General features: G+C 36.6%; 1 protein-coding gene across 1 annotated transcript in view; it reads right to left on the bottom strand.

Annotated features, from left to right (window-relative positions):
• LOC136025403 (1-acylglycerol-3-phosphate O-acyltransferase Pnpla3-like) overlaps positions 1 to 20,088 on the bottom strand; it is a 78,649-nt gene that overhangs the window by 46,190 nt on the left and 12,371 nt on the right. Inside the window, exons 4-5 of the mRNA XM_065701413.1 lie at positions 14,681 to 14,800; positions 2,573 to 2,764 (exon numbers count right to left, since the gene is read on the bottom strand). Of these exons, the coding sequence (XP_065557485.1) occupies positions 2,573 to 2,764; positions 14,681 to 14,800 (312 nt within the window). The remainder of the gene's footprint in view (positions 1 to 2,572; positions 2,765 to 14,680; positions 14,801 to 20,088) is intronic.

The raw sequence follows: 20,088 nt of genomic DNA, 5'->3' as shown, positions 1-20,088 counted from the left end.
ATCTCTTGTTACTTAAAAATTCATCATTAACAATTTTTGATTTATCGAAAACCTAGTTAGTGACCCGCGCGCGGCAAAGCCATTTTTTTAGATCTAATATGTCAGTTTTTTTTTCTTTTTCTTTTTATCCAAAACACGTTTTAAATTTTTGGGTCACTATGGGCAGTCGGTTCATTCTTTACTAGGATGCAGCCATTGCTGAGATTATGATTCATGCCCTTCATTACACTTGATGAGGGGCATAAAAATCATATTCATAGTCCCATGGTGATAAATACCTAAATTATAGTCATCTACCAAAATTCGTTGCTGGATCTTCGATCAAACTTAGTTAGGAGTAACAGTTTCTTCGTATGCATGAGGGCATGGAAGCACAACGAAACACATTGACTTGGAAGTAAATTCGTACCGTAAACAATAACAAGATGCAAGATTTTTTTTAACGAAATTTAGACAAATGTAAACATTTGCTTTTATTGTAGACCAAAGGTCAATAGAATTTTTTTTCAATTACAATTTATTATTTAATTTTTTTTTTATAAAAGCCTAAGAACACGGTATTTGTCACAAGACCGTATGAATCTTGATTCAAAAATTATAGTGTGCTACCCTCATCCCTTGATGCCCGAGAACATTGTTTTTGTGCTTATGGTTGACGGAGTCCTTCACATGAGCTTGGGTCGCGGAAAAGTCATGTCTGTAATACCCAGTGCGTAGTCCTTTGAAGAATTGTGGCTTCTCTTGAACGAGGACTTGTGCTAGGTATCTTAATCCTTTTTTCTTTTTCATGGGTCTCTCCAGATATGTTTGAAACACACGCCAAATAAAACTGTACAAGTCTCATAGCAGTCCCCTTGGTAATGTCATAATCGAATTTTATGGTTCATAGCCTAGATATATAAAATCATATCCATGTTCAAAACATTATAGACTTCTGAAAGAGCCTAAATTTAAGGTAGATGCGGAGACCTTTCTCAAAATAATAAATTTCAGGTTTATGGAAAATTCTAAACTAAACTACATTTAAGGAGTGTTTGAATCCAGAAAATTAGAGCCATTTTTTTTTTTGTTAACAAAGCACATGTTTCCTTTTTAAAGTAATTAATTAAAAAAGAATTCTTTTCAACTGAAAGTAAAGAGCAACATTAAAACTTAAAACCAACAGAAATTATTACATAAATGGGATGGGTCGCCCTCTCCTCAACACCTCGCTCTTTACGCTGAAGTTTAATTATTTATTTTGTTTCCAGTTACTTAAGAATGACTCCTGAATCACACAGGCTGTTTAATTAGAATAATGAACACTTTTACAAGTTCTAAAAAACTTTAGCGTAAAGATCGATGTATTGAGCAGAGAGCATAATTTCTAGATGTAATAATTTCTGTTTGTTTTAAGTTTTAATGTTGCTCCTTACTTTCTGTTAAAAAAAACTTGTCTTTTTATTTAATTTCTCGTCATTTTTTAAATAATACTGGGAAATCCAGCTCCCTCTCCATGAATAATTCCCTTTCTCCACGAAAAATTTCTCCATACAAATATCCTCCGACGTACCCCCCCCCCATTAGAAAAATCCCCAATGAAAACGTCTGTATACTTCCCAGTAAACCAATACTATATGTAAACAATGGGAAAAGTGCATAGCTCGCAGCCTTCCTCCCGGCACTGCGGAGGACCAAGTCATCCTCAAAGACAGTTATTAGACTATTTAGACTATGCTGAAAAAATGGCTATCTCAAAATTTTGACCGGGCGACTTTGGGCAAAAATGAGCGTGGAAGCAGGAGGGGGGGGGCTAGCTGTCCTCCAGTATTTTTGGTCACTGAAAAAAGGCACTAGAGGTTTTGATTTATGATCAAATGACCCTCTCCCGATCTCCTACGATCACCCCTAAAAAAAAAACATCCGTGATCTTTATTCCGGCAAAAAAACATAAGCAAAATTCCACATTTTTGTACATAGTAGCTTGAAACCTCTATAATAGGGATCTCTGGTATGCTGAATATTATGCGTGTTATTTTCATTGAGATCACTTGATGTTTTGGGGTTCTTCCTAGCTTTCTCAAAAATAGACCAAATTTTCTCAGGCTCATAACTCGAACATTAAATTCCAGGCTCGTAACATTAAATTTGAAAATTTTGCATATTTTGAATCAGCATTAAAATTTTATGTCTTTTTATGTATCTATTGTTATCAAAACTGTTTCTTAGAGTTTTTGGTTACTATTGAGCCACATCGCTCCTTACTTACAGTTGCCACGAACTGTTTGACATTTTAAAGATCTTAAGCCCTGTTCTCACTAGCCGTTTCATGGACAAAAAAACAATGAATAAGCCAAATTAAAACACCGTTTTCCTGTCGTCTTGAAAAAAAAATTATCGCCTTTTTTTGGTTGATTACCTTGCACCAAGTGAAGCACCCAGTGGAGATAGGACTTTAATTATTTGATATAAAAAAAAAATACCTATGGTTAATTTAAAAATTCCTTAATTGCTTAGTTATCACAAAGAATTCATAAATGTTATATTTGGATTAAGAAAAAAAAAATCTCAACAACAAACTGAACAGACTTACATGAAAAGCATTCGAAGACTCGCCATCTCTAGGACAAATATCGCTTTCTCCGCAAAAAGGACTAACAGTCATAGTGTGCTCATCGAGAAGAACGAGATTATCGGTAAATCCACCATCCATGTACCTAACCCCACGAAACTTAGGTGGGATAATTCCTGAAAAACCGGGAATAAAGGCACTGCAACAAATTGCCTGAAAATAAATAAATTAATTCCACCTTCGTTATATTCATTCAAGATAAAATAAATTATTTTACATGGAGCCTTGTTTGAGGAATGAGACCCGTGGGTTTTAAAGACTGATTTTTGTCGATTTTGTACTGTCGTATTTCCAAATGAATCATTTAAAGTGATCAAAATAGGATTATCTACGCAACTTGGCAATGACATAACCAGGATTCTATTTTGGGACACTTCCGAATAGCTTCTGAGGATGTATCTTTGGAAAAGGAATATCTATTCCTGGGTAGAAAGCGGGTAGTGTTGTTCTTCTCCACTTCGAGTGCAGCCTAAGCTCTCAAAAACAAATCGTGGCTCCGTCAATATTGATTGGCTATTTAAAATAATGTCAATACAGCGTTCTTTACAAAACCGTAAGCGAGAGGGCGCCCACTTTCAAACATTACGTAAACATAGCTGACGCGTGCCAAGTGTGGCGGAGTGTGTCAAGCATGCCAGAAAGCGTGCCAAGCATGGCAAAAAGTGTGCTAAGCGTGGCAGAAATTATGCCAAGAGTAGCGGAAAGTGGACACCCCCTCGGTCACAATTGAGTAGCATTAATTGAAACTGACTAGGGCATGCTTTTCTAATTTTGTAATAAAAGACTAGTCTATTTGTTTTTATTTATTTGTTGTTGAGGAACAATCCAAAAGTCTGTCTTTGATGGGATATCTGAAAAGATTCCACGGCCTTCAGACTTCGAAAGTAGTTTGTTAAATCAACAGAAGATAATTTTAAATTTGATCGCCAAAATTAATCACTTAGACCTCAACATACTCAAGCTAAATAGGCGGTGAATGTATATATGGGACTCAGAGCTTTGAAAATCCATATTCTTCAAACATGGTGGAGAACAAACGAGTTTGTCGTCGTAAGGTATGAACCTTTTAGAAGCCAGTCTGAAATTCACTTTCTATCTATTTAGGTCTTAGAATCCCTACTGTCACAGGGATATTCGCCAGATAATAATTAAGATTCATGAAAAATTGTTCTCCCATTAAAACAAGAGCTAAGACCTCATATGACACTTGTGACGAGATCAAAAGAGCCAAGAGCCAAGAGCTCATATGGCTTGAGCTCCAGGAAAATTCTAAAAATCAATATATTGATTTAAAAGGAAAATCAGAGGCTTAATACAGGTGAGGATTTAATACAAGAGCTCTGAGACACGAGGTCCTTCTAAATATCAAAATTCATTAAGATCCGATCACCCATTCGTACGTTAAAAATACCTCATATTTTCAAATTTTTCCTCTCCCTTCAGCCCCCCAGATGGTCGAATTGGGGAAAATGACTTTATCAAGTCAATTTGTGCAAGTCCCTGACATGTCTACCAATTTTTATCGTCCTAGCACGTCCAGAAGAACCGAACTCACCGAAACACTGGACCCAGCCTAAACCCCACAAAGAGAGCGGATACAGTCGGGTTACGTCAATCACATATCTACGACATTTGCTTATTCTACCAACCTGAAATGTTTCCTCCTGATCTCTCCACTCTAATCTTTTTCCAAGATCTCCGGTTTCCTCTCCAACTCCCCCCAATTTAACCAGATCTGGTCGAGATTTAAAATAAGAGCTCTGAGACATGAATTGCTTCAAAATATCAAGTTTCATTAAGATCTGGTCACCCATTCGTAAGTTAAAAATACCTCAATTCTTCCGAATTAACACCCCCCCCCCACTCCCCCAAAGAGATCCGATTCAGTCTGGTTATGGCAATCACGTATCTAGGACTTGTGCTTATTTTTCCCGCCAAGTTTCATCCCGATCTCTCCACTCTAAGCGTTTTCCGAGATTTTAGGTTCCCCCCTCCAACTCTCCCCAATGTCACTGGATCTGGTCGGATTTCAAATAAGAGCTCTGAGACACAATATCCTTCTAAATATCAAATTTCATTAAGATCCAATCACCCGTTCGCAAGTTAAAAATACCTCGTTTTTTCTATTTTTTCCGAATTAAGCGTCCCCCCACCCCCAGATTGTCGAATCGAGGAAACAACTATTTCTAATTTAATCTGGTCTGGTCTCTGATATGCCTGCCAAATTTCATCGTCCTAGCTTATCTGAAAGTGCCCAAACTAGCGAAACCGGGACAGACAGATAGACCGACACAAATTGCGATCTTTATACGTCCCTTGGTAAAATACCAGGGGCCATAAAAACCCAAAAAAAATTCTAGAAGTCGATTTGAAAAAATCGATTTTAAGACGTACTTGAGAACATTTTCCATTCTCAAGTGCATAATATTTCGTGAGATATCGTTCCAGGCTGTACAAAATGAAATCATAGAAAAAGCAATTGTAACTTGATCGTTTGCTCTGACATCATTTGTCAGAGAACCATAGGTTTGAAAAATTACAAAATTAATACTAAAATGAGAAAAAAATTTAAAAGGAGTCAAAACTCCACGTGTACCTGTCGGTTTTTGAAAACACATGCGCTTAGGTTACATCTCAAAAAACCGGTTTCATAGCTACAAGAGACGGATGGTACAATGCATTGAACTTAAGACAGATTGCATTAGACTTGTAAAATTTGGGCTATATATTTGCACATTAGGGGTGGAGGGGGGGGGGGTGTTAGGTTACATTAGTTTACGTTAGGTTGGGTTAGATCGTTTCAATTTTCTATGAAGAAGGTTATAAAAACTACAAAAAAGTATTATCTTATCATCATGTTTTGGATTCCAATCATGTTCTTGGATTAAATTTCCAGTAACTGACAAGAGCCATACCATGCCCTACAGTATTTGGATTTCAAGCTTTTATGACCTTTTTCAGAGAAAACTGAAATGACCTCCCGATTCAGGTTCTGCCGCATCGAGCAGCCTACTAATCTTGGAGATAACTCAAAATGTCTTCCGACTCATCTCAATTCCCAAGGGGAAAGAAAATTATAAATCATCACTTAAAATTTAACTTCTGTCTGGACATCCCTTTTCTGAGCCTCTCTCACCCAGGGTCCCACCTGTTATATATGATCTGTCCTGTATCTTTAAACCTGCAGCAGTTTAAACCTTTTTGCTTGTCGTTAATGTATTTTGGTTTTTGACGGCGGAATTGTCTAAGTATGCTAATCAACAAGAAAAATTTTAGAGCAACATGACTCAAAAAGTACGAAAACGTTTCTGGAAAATTCCGAAGTTCAAACAGTTCAAAGGATTAAAATGCATAGCCTAAACGTCATCTCGGTTGTAAAACACTTCCCGTAATAATCAATATCAACACTTCTTATAAACATCAAAACTCCCCTAATGTTTCCAGCCAGCGCTCGCAATCGTGTCGTAATCAAGTCACCAAGTTCAGTTAGGTCACATTAAGCAAAACGTTGAATCATATAACAGTTTCACATTTACAACGCATAACATTCAATAGAAGCTATTATACATAAGGACACAAGCAGAAACTTTTCAGGGAGGGGGAGGATAATGTTGTAAAACTTTTCTGAGGGGGGCAAACGTTTAGAATTTTTCTTTTAGGATTTCGTTTCCAAATTTATTGAATTGTTTATTTTCACTGTCTAGAAGGAGAAAAAATAAGTCAACACCGCTCCTGCCCATTCTGAAACTTATGGGTACATACATAAAAGAAATACAATACAATAATAGTTACGTAATTGAAGGGTTTGAGAAATTGCCCTCGTTAGGTATATTACTCGATTGTAAGCCAGTCCTGTAGGAACAGTATATTTTCATCTTCAAGCCTAAAACCGAAAGCACCTGCGAAAAGATTTTCCCCCTTGAAGCACAAAATTTTAACACAGGGTCTTTTTGTCAAATATATTTCTAGCAAAATGATGGATCCGGTATTTTGTCATCTGCCGCCCCTCACTCGAATTTTCACCTCTCGCCAAAGTAACCTCATTAACCTCGAGTATTCGGCCTTTGCCTCTTCCTTTTTTTCCCTAGGAATTTATATTGTCCTTTTAACCATGTTGATTGTCGCAAATTTCAACTTCAAAGAGTTTCCAGCCCATCACTCAGAGTTGGGCTTCTATCACGTAAAGCATTTAACAAACATACTTTTTTTTAGTTATATAAATTATTAGTCTTAAACAATATTCCTTAATTACTTCTATTATAGATAACAAAAAAAAATTCAACAATCTTAAAGGATGTCACTTTATAATGAAACAAAAAGACTTGCTGAACAGAATAGCTTCTTTGGCTTCAGGTACCCGGGTCTTAGGTAAAAAAAAGTTTACAGACATAGCTGATTATTATATAATGCTTTACTATACCATTATACCCTTCGGCACAGCGAATTCAAGCTCTGTTTATTGATAAGGGCCCAGGGTTCGATTTCCCCTGCCGCAAGGTTTGGTGACAGTCTTACTTCCTGTCAATGTAAAAAATAGCCAGCAACACAAACGTCGATTTGACACCTTATGCGCCATCAGTGTTTTTGGAGGATTTTTATCCTTTTCTTTAGTATAATAAAACAAGTATAACATATATTATTAAACAAGAGCTAAGAGCTCATATGGCTCTTGTGACGAGGCCAGACGAGCCAAGAGCTCATATGGTATGAGCTCTAGCAAAATTTTAAGAATCAATAGATTCATATAAAAGGAAAATCGGAGGCTTAATGCTGGTTGGGATTTAAAATAAGAGCTCTGAGTCAAGAGGTCCTTCTAAATATCAAATTCATTAAGATCCGATCACCCACTCGTAAGTTAACTCGTAATACCTAATTTTTTCTACTTATTCCTCTCCCTTTAGCCCCCCAGATGGTCTAATCGGAGAAAACGACTTTATCAAGTCAATTTGTACAGCTCCCGGACACGCCAACCAATTTCCATCGTCCTAGCACGTCCAGAAGCACCAAACTCGCCAAAGCACCGAACCCCAACCCCTAGCTTCCCCAAAGAGAGTGGATCCAGTACGGTTACGTCAATCACCTATCTACGACAATTGCTTATTCTACCCACCAACTTTCATCCCGATTTCTCTACTCTAAGCGTTTTCCAAGATTTCCGGTTTCCCCCTCCAACTCCCCCCAATGTCAACAGATCTGGTCAAGATTTGAAATAAGAGCTCTGAGACATAAGTTCCTTCTAAATATAAAATTTCATTAAGATCCGGTCACCCATTCTTAAGTTAAAAATTCTTCATTTTTTTTTTTCATTTTTCCAAATCAACACCCCCCAGCTCCTCCAAAGTGAACAGATCCGTTCCAATTCTGTCAATCACGAATCTATAACTTGTGCTTATTCTTCCCATCAAATTTCATCCCGATCTCTCCACTCTAAGCATTTTCCAAGATCTCTGTTTCCCCTCCAACCCCCCATGTCCCTGGATCCGATTCGAATTGAAAATTGAGCATCTGAGACATAAGATCCTTCTATATATCAAGTTTCATTAAGATCCAATCACCCATTCGTAAGATAAAATACCTCAATTTTCACGTTTTCCAAGAATTCCGGTTTCCCCTCCAACTCCCCCCCAATGTCACCGGATCTGGTTGGGATTTAAAATAAGAGCTCTAAAGCAAAAGATCCTTTTAAATATCAAATTTCATTAAGATCTGATCACCCATTCGTACGTTACAAATACCTAATTTTTCTAATTTTCCCGAATTACTCCCTCCCCCCTAACTCCACCAAAGAGGGCAGATCCAGCCCGGTTATGTCAGTCACGTATCTTGGACATGTTTTTATTCCTCCCACTAAGTTTCATCCTAATCTCTCCGCTTTACGTGTTTTCCAAGATTTCCAGTCCCCCCCCCCTCCCCAATGACACTGGATCCGGTCGGGATCTAAAATGAAAGATCTGAGTTACGAGGTACTTCTAAATATGAAATTTCATTAAGATACACTCCCTCCTTCGTAAGTTAAAAATACCTCATTTTTTCTAATTTTTCAAAATTATCCCCCCCCGAACTCTCCCAAATAGAGCCGATCCGTTCCAGTTATATCAATCACGTATCTAGCACTTTTGCTTATTTTTCCCACCAAGTTTCATCCCGATCTCTCCACTCTTAGCATTTTCCAAGATTTTAGGTCCCCCCCCCTAACTCCCCCATATGTTACCGTATCCAGAGCGGACCTGTTCCGGTTATGTCAGTCACGCATCTTGGACCTTTTTTTTTATTCTTCCTACCAAGTTTCATCCTGATCTATCCGCTTTAAGTGCTTTCCAATATTTCTGCCCCCCCCCAACTCCCCCCTTAATGACTCTGGATCCGGTAGGGATTTAAATTAAGTCCTTCTAAATATGAAATTTCACCAAGATCCGATCACTCATTCGTAAGTTAAAAATACCTCATTGTTTCTAATTTTTCAGAATTAACTCCCCCCCCCCAACTCCCCCAAACAGAGCAAATCCGTTCCGGTTATGTCAATCACGTATCTAGGACTTCTGCTTATTTTTCCCACCATGTTTCGTCCCGATCCCTCCACTCTAAGCGTTTCCGAGATTTTAGGTTCCCCCCTCCAACTCCCCCCAATGTCACTGGATCTGGTCGGGATTTAAAATAAGAGCTCTGAGACACGATATCCTTCAAAATATCAATTTTCATTAAGATCCCATCACCTGTTCGCAAGTTAAAAATACTTCATTTTTTCTATTTTTTCCGAATTAACTTGCCCCCCCCCCACTCCCCCCAGATGGTCAAATCGGGAAAATGATTTCTAAATTAATCTGCTCCGGTCCCTGATACGCCTACCAAATTTCGTCGTCCTAGCTTACCTAGAAGTACCTAAAGTAGCAAAACCGGAACCGACAGACCGACAGAATTTCCGATCACTATATGTTACTTGGTTAATACCAAGTGCCATAAAAAACATGTATTAATTTCCTTTAAGCTACAATAGCCTATATTCCCTCTTTTTCCAATACATTCCATCAATTATTTGTCTGCCAAATAGAACAGTTAGGTTGTAATAACAATAATGGACAACTCGAATTTCGTAGGTTCTAGAAGGGGGGGGGGGTCTAAAAATAGGAACTCTGGATTATCAAGTATAGACACTTGTGTCTATGCTGTATTGCCCTTAGGAGGCAGTTTTCACAGCGAGTGGGGAAAATAAGGATTGACAAATTCAACACATAATTCCAAATTTTGTCATTCCACATTCAAATTTTACTTTATCTAAAATGAATTTTTAAGAAAAATAAAGGATATTCAAATTAATTGGATTTCAATAGGCTGGAAATCGAAATTTTGCGCAGTTATTCAAAGACTCGTGAAAAGAACGCAATTATTGCCAAATAAAACTACGACACAAACATGACTCCGCATGTTTATTCGTGATAGAGGAAGATGAACTTGAATCAGTTCGGTCATTGCATTAAACCAGTAAAGGCCAATAAACGTTTACTAGTAAACATGTTCACACAACTACAAGTTCAGTAGCACTGCCAATGATCCAGTTCAGCGCCAACATATGGATTATTTCCTATCAATCCCCCCTTTTCCCTCTATAGTTACTGGGCACAATTTATATGATTGACAAACTACAAAGCCGTCTGAACGACAGGCGTGACAAAGAATTAAGTCGCAGCGTTTACCTTTTGTGCAGCAGAGGAAATTGCTTTCCCCAAGCACAAAATTCAAATCCCCCCCCCACAAAAAAATGTCCCTGAAAGTTTCGATTTGATTCCAAAGCCTTGAGATTCAAAGGATATGCTCATTAAATTATAACTTTAGAAACACTCATTAAAGAAAGGAAAAGAACCCCACCCAACTTCAATCGAACATTTACTTCATCTGAGAACGTAACTTGGTTTAATATCAATTTTTATCGACATTTACAATTTTTACAGAAAAAGAAATATGTCCTAATTAATAAAATGTATCCTAATATATCCTCAAATCGAAATTATAAAAAAAAATGTTCTTTCACATTACAAAATACAAGAAAAACAGGAAGGAAAAGGGACATGTTCTGAAGTTTGCTCCGTGAAGAAAGGTTTTTCCAATAACTCTTATGCACCATCATAGACAATTTAATTTTACCTCAAAATACCTCCCCTCCAAAAAAATTATAAGATTTTAATCTATCACAAAAACAAGATATAACATGTAAACAGTATAGTACTGAGATGCAACAAAAAGAACACTTCTTCACAATTGGATTTTTTCTTACACAACATATCCACATAAAAGAGAAAAATCTTCGCAAAAATTTCTAGACAGCCAAACATCCAACATACATTTCTTTAGAGTGCTTAATTTTGCTGAATCAACTTCTTTGCAATATCAAGCTCGCATTTAGACAGACAAGTGTTTATACCACCATCTATTTAACTGAATTTTCCTAGTTTCCTTTGATTTAAAAAAGGTGCTCATTCAGAGGCGTCTTTTGACGGCGGGGGGTATATAACTCCAAATCCGCCTTTGATGTTGAAAAATACCTTCTTTCAATGGTATTTTCATTGAAGATACTTTTTTGCATTACCATTGGAAAATTTGACAAATTTACCCCCCCCCCTTAAATTTAGGAAAGTGCAGCACTCCCCTATTTTCTTGAAATACACCAATGTAGTCACTAAAGGCTGAGACTTGTGTTTTCCAGGAGACGGGTTTGATTTGGGGCAGCTGTATCTACAACCTGTATCTACTTATTTAAGCTAAACTTCGCAATAAATTGTAAAGCATTTGAATTTATTTACCTTAATTTTACACGATTTTAATTTAGTGTCTAGGAGAGTAAACGAGTATTTATTTAAACAAGAGCTAAGATCTCACATGGCACTTGTGACGAGGTCGGAAGAGCCAAGAGCTCATATGGCACGAGCTCTAGCAAAATTCTAACGATCAATAGATTGATTTAAAAGGAAAATCAGAGATTTAATGCCGGTCGGGATTTAAAACAAGAGCACAAAGACATGAGGTGCTTCTAAACATCAAAATTCATTGAGATCCGATCACCCACATGTAAGTTAAAAATACCTCATTTTTTCTAATTTTTCCACTCCTTTCAGTCCTCCAGATGTTCGAATCGGGGAAAACGACTTTAACATGTCAATTTGTGCAGGTCTCTGACACGCCTTACAATTTTCATCATCCTAGCACGTCCAGAAGCACCGAACTCGCCAAAGCACTGGACCCCCCCCCCAACTCCCCCAAAGAAAGCGGGTCCGGTCCGGCGATGTTAATCACCTATCTAGGACTTGTGCTTATTCTTCCCACCAAGCTTCATCCCGATCTCTCCACTCTAAGCTTTTCGGTTCCCTCCCCAACTCCCCCCAATGACACTGGATCTGGCCAGGATTTAAAATAAGAGATCCGAGGTCCTTCTAAATGTCAAATTTCATTAAAATCCGATTACTCCTTCATAAGTTAAAAATACCTCATTTGTTTCTAATTTTTCGAATTAATAATTTTTCGAATTCCCTCCCTCCAACTCCCCCAAAGAGAGCGGATCCAATCCGGTTATGTCAATTACGTATCTGGGACTTTTGCTCATTTTACCCACCAAATTTCATCCCGATTCCTCCACTCTGAGCGTTTTCCAAAATTTTAGATTTCCCCCTCCAACTCCCCCAATGTCACCAGATTCAGTCGGCATTTAAAATAAAAGCTCTGAGAAGCGATATCCTTCTAAATAATACGTTTCATTAATATCCGATAACCTGTGCTAAGTTAAAAAATACCTCATTTCTTCTAATTTTTTCGAATTAATCCGTCCATTCTGATTCCAATGGTCACCTTTTCATATTGATTTGACACAATTTTCGAGAAGTTTCAGGCTCTTTTCGGAGATTCCCATAAACCCATTTTGGGAATAAACTTTGTTCTAATTAGATTTATTTAAAGGCGTTTTGAACTTTTGAGTTCCTCTGTTGCAGCTATTGCTTCAACTATGATAGTCTTCTAATCTTACGTTCGGGAATTTTTGATTGACAAGTATAACAGTACGAAAAAAACGAATAAGAAAAGAAAATTAGTCTCGATAATGTCATGTACAGTACAAGCAATTTAGTCAGTAAACGTACATTTGACTCAAACAAATAACACTAACATAATTAGCTGTCCGAATTATTTCACTACGTAACAAAGAAGTTAATAAGAAGAAAATAAATATTAGATCAATAATGGTCAACCAATAAGTTTACACCTTCTTTTAAAAGATGATAGATACAATTATATATTAAAAAACGAACTGATTTTTTTTTCTTTTTTACAGAAAACTGATAAGCTGATTTATGCAAGATTTGCCACTCACCCAATCGGACCATCTATCTTGGCTTTTTCTACAATTAGACATGGCTTAATGCCCACAACTACTTGATTTCAATTCAAAGCAAATGCAGCCGTCTTTTTTGTTTTCGTCTTTTTTTCTTCTTTTCAGCCCTTATTTACAGTTAAAAAGAGAAAGCAGAGGGTTTGCTAAAAGTACACCACTAACCAAGTGCAGTCTGTGGGCAGGGTTGCCAACTCGACACATTTTATGTCAAAAGAACCCATTCCCATGTGCCGGGATAATGAGGTAAAGGGCAAAAAAGGTGACAAATTTTAGAAATTTTGGAGAAAAAAGGGACATATTTTACAGATTTATGACATAAAACAAAACATTTCCCCAGCTGGATAAATATTTTGATAAAAAAAAATGTTACTTTTCCCCAAAGTAATGCTCTTACTCGGTATTTTTATTTTTTTATCATCCATGTTTTGCCAGAGATGTCGTAAGTAAAGGATTTTCTCCAAAGTAAGAAAATTACATGCTTATGAGTTTTGTGCTTTCACACTAAGTCATATTTGTATGAATATTTATATTGTTTTTTTCGTTTTCATTATATTTGATGTTAGCTAGCTGCTTTGAAAGAGGTTTAAAAGTCTTTTGTCAGTTTTAAAGAGTCTTTTGGTCAATAATACAACTGGTAAGAGAAATAACTCTTAGTTTTTGAGATTTCAAGATGGACATATTTTAGCTACGAATGACACATTTTTGGATGCTCAGGGAACACATTCATCGACCCCATAGATTGGCCATAGCCACCTAACATCATATTTGACAGCTATAGGTCGGTACTAAATAGCGTAGCTATTCAGCACTAAATTTTGTATAATATTGAACTAAACATCATATCAGAGGAAAGCGAAAGGCAGTAAGCGAAATCACCACTTTATACTCATGTTTTACTAACACATTATTCAATCTTTAATGAAAAATAACCTTATTACAAAATTCTGTTTGATCCATCCCAAAAATCTCAGCTAAATTTAAAAAAGCAAATATTAAAGATTGTTTGCTAAAATTTTGACTATTCACCATTGATGATGGAAAATTAAATTATTTGATCTTCTTATTTGTGTGTTTGTTTTTGTGTCCCTGTGTCTGGGATGGCCTCCCACGCCCCTCCTGCCCCGATATTTATATATTTACTTATCTTTTATGAGTTTTTTTCTATTTTGTTTGTCTTTTACCGTATTATATTTTGAAATCATTATTACGGTGAGATGTTGATGTTTTTTCTTATGTTTTTGCACTGTCCCAGCCTTACGAGCTCTGCTCTCTGTTGGGGCATAATATTGTTAGTGTATTTTTTGAGTTGAATAAAGAATAAAGTTGAAGTTGAAGTATGCAAATATGGGTAATAATGCAAATTTGAATAATAAAAATATCTGCAGGTAACGACAATAAAAAGACAGTACAGAGAGCCACCGTTGAACCACTCATGAATTCTTTAGTTTTTTAAGGCATGCCCCGTGTTCAAAAGATGGCATTTAACTCTTGTAGGTTTGTCATTTGAAAAGCCTCTAATTGGTTGAAAATGATCACAAAACATCGCTTTCAACCAACTAGCAGTCTTTTCCACAGAGAAACATTCGAAAATTAATTGAAATAAGCTGGACATAGGGGTAGACAGTTATACGTTTGACTTTCTACAATCTAGAATCACTGGCTTAAGACAATTAGAAAGGAGAAATCAGAAAACTTACATCAATAATCTCTTCTTTAGAAACAAAGTCTTTTAGGATAACATTTTCACTGGTATAAACACATGTGACGGATATGTGTAACTTTCCATTGCATCTCTGAGCGGCATCTTCTGGGAGAACCTTAAAAATAAACAAGGAAAATCAACATTTTATTCATCTGTATCATATTTTCTTTTTATTGTTTGTTTGTCAATTTTAGCTAACTTATATTTATATATTTTACACACTTTTTGAATTATTTACGCAGCGGGGAAGGGTTCCCGGTCTACTGCTCTGCGCTTTGATCTTTTGAGCAAAGAGAATATGGTTGATATATATATATATATATATATATATATATATATATATATATATATATATATATATATATATATATATATATATATATACTAGCTGTTGGGGTGGCGCTTCGCGCCACCCCAACACCTAGTTGGTGGGGGCGCTTCGCGCCCCCCCAAGCCCCCCCGCGCGCGTAAGTCGTTACGCGCCATATTAGTTACGCGCCATTGTAGTTGTGTCCCTATGTCCCACCTGTGAATATAGATAGATATATATATATATATATATATATATATATATATATATATATATATATATATATATATATATATATATATATATATATATATATGTTTTTAACTACGTAAAACTTGCGAATATGCAACGTTCTTTGCTGTCCCATTGTCTGTGCATATAAATAGATTGTCAGGTTTACCGACTCTTGAACATGCAACATATAATGGTCCATGGGAAAACAATCCGTATTCAGATCTATACCTCATGATTCTAATGATTGCCCTTGAGCTTTGTTGATGGTGATTGCTAATCGACCATTCCCTGAGTCGCCATCGTCATTTATATGACGATTATATGACAAAGGGGACCCCGGCGTCCCCTTTGTAGTTATGTCCCTGTGTCCCGGTCGTCATTTATATTCCCTGTGTCCCGGTCGTCATTTGTGTCCCGGTGTCCCAGTCTGTGATTTCTCTTTGAGTGTCCCGGGCGTCATTTATATTCCTTGTGTCCCGGTGTCCCGGTCGTCATTTATATCCCCCTGTGCCCCCCGGCGTCCCCGTTGTAGTTGTGTCCCTGTGTCCCGGTCGTCATTTATATTCCCTGTGTCCCGGTCGTCATTTGTATCCCGGTGTCCCGGTCTGTATATACATTCGTTTTTTAGTTTTGTTTTTCTCCTTTATTTTTTTCCTTTTTTATTTTTTTTCTTTTTTAGTTTATTTAGATTTTTAGATTTTTTAGTTTTTTTATTAGTTTTTAGTTGTTTTTTTCTTTTTAGTTTTTTTGTAGTTTTTACCTTCTTTTTAGTTTTTTTAGTTTTTTTTTTACTTATGTCCTGGTCGTCATTTATACTCCCTGTGTCCCGGTGCTTTGTTGATTGCTAATCGAACATTCCTTTTGTCCCGGTCGCTTTCTCTTTGAGTGTCGTCATTTATTTAGATTGTCAGGTTTACCGACTCTTGAACATGCAACATATAATTGTCCATGGGAAAAACAATCCATATTCAGATCTATACCTCATGATTCTAATGATTGCCCTTGAGCTTTGTTGATGGTGATTGCTAATTTAGTTTTTTTTAGTTTTTATCTTTTTTATTTTTTTTTATTTTTATTCTTAATTTTATTAGTTTTCTTTTTCTCTTCTATTTTTCAGTTTTTTCCTTTTTTTTAAGTTTTTTTTTAGTTTTTTAGTTTTTTTAGTTTTTTAGCTTTTTTATTTTTTTTATTAGTTTTTAGTTTTTTTTTGTAGTTTTTGCCTTTTTTTAGTTTTTTCAGTTCTTTTTTTAGTTTTTAGTTTTTTTACCTTTTTTAGCCTAACCAGGATTTGAACCTGGGACCTTCATTCTCCGTTCTGACACCCTCTCTCATCGAGTGACTACTCCAGCATGTTCATTTTGGTGTTTTAAATGGTATATTATTAACGAAATCACCTGATCCACAGACAGACAGACAGACAACTTATTTATATATATATAGATATACATGAACTGGGAGCATCCTTGGCGAGGGGGTCAAGTGTATGAAGCTCTCGAAAAAACGTTCATGTATTCATTTTGTAATAAATAAATGGCCAATTTTTATAGTCTATAGCTTTTATAATCTTCTTTTCCTTTCTATTGAGTCCTCGCCAGAATCGTCTACAAAGTTATGTCATGATTCCATCATCTCAAGATTACGATAAAATACACCAGAATATTGCTATTCAGGTACAAATCCAGGAGGGGACTTGGGCAACTTTCCACTAAAATTGCCTATCGTTATTTTTAAAATTGCTCCAATGATTTCCTATTCCCTCCTCGCCCACTTTCCATTTTTGTCTTCCAACGAAACACCTCCCCTCCCCCTCCCCCATGAGAATTGACCAGCGGTTGATGCTTGATTGCGAAAAAATGTATCGAATGAACACATGTCTTGTCTTGATTTCAGAGTTGGAAGAAACCACACCAATGCTTGAAACCAAGCCAGAACTCTAAAAAATGGATCCTAAAAACGAAGGTGTGTCAAGATCGGTGGTCTCCACAACTGAGAGGAAAAGAGCGCCAAGAAACAAGTGTTGAAGGGTTGGCCACACCCGCATTTAAGAATCAAAATTTCTACTACACAGCTGAGAAAAGGGCGTGACAACAAAACTGTCATAGTAATAATGACCTTGATAAAAGTAAACAGACTTTTGTATCTTCCTACTTTTTAAATCGTTCGTTTATTTCGAGCTTGATGAATATAAAGGTAATAAGCGCACAATGAGCTTGACTGCAACTAAGGCCCGGGACACACGTGGTGATTTTTTTTTTTTTTTTACTGGGAGTTGCTTAGAGTATTGATATTATAGGATTGATATTATAGGATAGGATATTGATATTATAGAATAGTATTGCAACATAAACATTGGACGGGGGAAAAAAAGCTCCGTAAAACAAACGTGGACGGCAACAATACAGCCGTCCAAGTAGTGACAATGGACTGTAGCAATGCAGACGTCCATTGTCACTACAATAAAAGGAAAGCCAAATAAACAATTGTTTATTTTAACAACTACGGCAAGATGGTGGTCAACGGAACTAAATGCAAGCACACACACTAGGTGTTTTTTTTTTTTTTTTTTTTTTTTTTTTTTTTTTTTTTTTTTTTTTTTTTTTTTTTTTCTGCAGATGATTGTTGATGAGTGTTTTTGAAGAGAGTATATCATAAATAAAAACAAATGTAGTCATGAATGAATTTCTTTTCCTGGGAAGAGAGGACAATTGTCAAGAAATAAAAGCTATAATTTCGTTAGGAAGCGTCCAAAAATTCAATGAAGAAAGAAATGCCCATGAGGCTGGGCCCAAATTAGCCCCTGCCTTTAACCCCAAACAAATCAAACATTAAATTCATGAAACATTAAGTTAAAACAAAATTTCATAACAAAACTTTATATTAAGCTCATTTACATTCAGAAAATGTCTACCTACTGGTTTTCAAAATACCTTCTAGTTATAATCCCCCCCCCCCAATGCATTTACGTGTAATAAATTCAAAAAATATAGGCTCCTTTTTTGGAAAGCTGGTGCCCCGAAATAGAATTAATTTTTGACATTAGAATTGTTTTGACCCAGGGACATAGTTTTAAGTGTCAAGCCACTCAAGAAAAGAAAAAATTGGCTCTTTGTTCAGTGCTGAGGCTGGGCCCAAATTAGCCCCTGCCTTTAACCCCAAACAAATCAAACATTAAATTCATGAAACATTAAGTTAAAACAAAATTTCATAACAAAACTTTATATTAAGCTCATTTACATTCAGAAAATGTCTACCTACTGGTTTTCAAAATACCTTCTAGTTATAATTCCCCCCCCCCCCAATGCATTTACGTGTAATAAATTCAAAAAATATAGAATAATAAAATGTATTTTTCAATGTGTAGGTGGAGGGGGGCGGGGGCAAATTCGTTACTTTTTTGCTATTATTTTCAATGAAAACTGAAAGTTTCAGATCTATTTATGATTTATTAACTATTCTTCACCTTACTTTTTCAGACCTAATTGGGTTCTCTCAGATTTATTACGGGCGACTGATGTTGCGACGATGGAATGCGTGAGGCGCTAGAGTAGCAAAAACTCTTTAAAACAAACGCTTGGTGAACTTAACGCTCGGTAAAACATGCCTAGTTTGTCTCAGGCCTAAGGTGAAACCAGATAGAATTCTTTAACATTTTTATTTAACTTAGTCTGGCCAGAGCAGTATTTCCCAACCTGTGGTACCCGTGACCCCGATGGGGTATGTAGAAGCCATTGGGCTGTGACATAAGGGGCACTGAATTTGGAAAACGTTGGGAACCACCAGTCTAGAGAATCAAATCTTCAGAAAATCAAATATTGCCCCATTATTTACAAGTAATACTACAGCGACTGGTATTTAAAGTACCTGAAGTCTGGTATTTAAAGTCTAGGCATGACGCGAGATTTTTTTTGCATAAAACATGAATCGTTAAGATAATATGAAAATGTTAGCCTTTCTGCAATAAATGATTTACCAAATATTAAAAACAGTAAAATAATAATATAAAAAAAGCACTAAATACCATGATCTGTTGTTTTTTACCCAGGGACTTACGGCTGTAAGTTCCAAACTGATCAGGGGTAACAATTTTTACACCCATTTCCAAGCCTCCAGCACCCTACTACCTCCTCACAGGATGTATGGTTCCCATAGCCCAGGCAACGATTCTTGGAAGTTTCAAGCAGATCCACCAAAAGGTCTCCTGGCTATGTTCAGGATCCATATGTGCGAACACTGTCCCAACTACCAAAGATAATTTTGACCCGTTGTAGGTAAGTTTCATCTTTTAGGGCTCCTTTTTTGGAGGGCTGGTGCCCCGAAATAGAATTAATTTTTGACATTAGAATTGTTTTGACCCAGGGACATAGTTTTAAGTGTCAAGCCACTCAAGAAAAGAAAAAATTGGCTCTTTGTTCAGTGCTTTCGGGTAAACCAGTATTTTTTTTTTAACTTTTCCTTCTGCCTTGGTGTCTCATCAGTCTAAAGATTCAAAGATTTAATTTCCCAATGGGGAAAAAAATCTGGCCCCATTTCTGGGGGACCAATGCACTCAAACCTAATTTCCCTGCACTAGGTTTCTCATGGCTCAAGGATTTACGGCAGTAAGCTTGGAACTGATCATGGACAAAAGTTTTTTAGTCCATTTCTGGCACTTCAATCCCCTCCCTCTCATAATAAGGTACATTCTTCTTGGCCAAATGGAGTAATCCCTAGAAATATCAGACCAATAAGACACCCAAGGTCAAACATACCCGCCCCCCCCTTCTAGCATAAAACCCCCCTGTAACCTATTGGCAATTTACATAATTTATGGCCCTTACCCAAACGGCTGTGGTGCATTGTGTCCCTGAGGTATATCTATT

This window comes from Artemia franciscana, chromosome 3 (genome assembly GCF_032884065.1).
Source record: "Artemia franciscana chromosome 3, ASM3288406v1, whole genome shotgun sequence".
Classification (NCBI taxonomy): Eukaryota; Metazoa; Arthropoda; class Branchiopoda; order Anostraca; family Artemiidae; genus Artemia; species Artemia franciscana.
The sequence above is the reverse complement of the archived record's forward strand: the minus strand, read 5'-3'. Positions and strand labels throughout refer to the sequence as shown.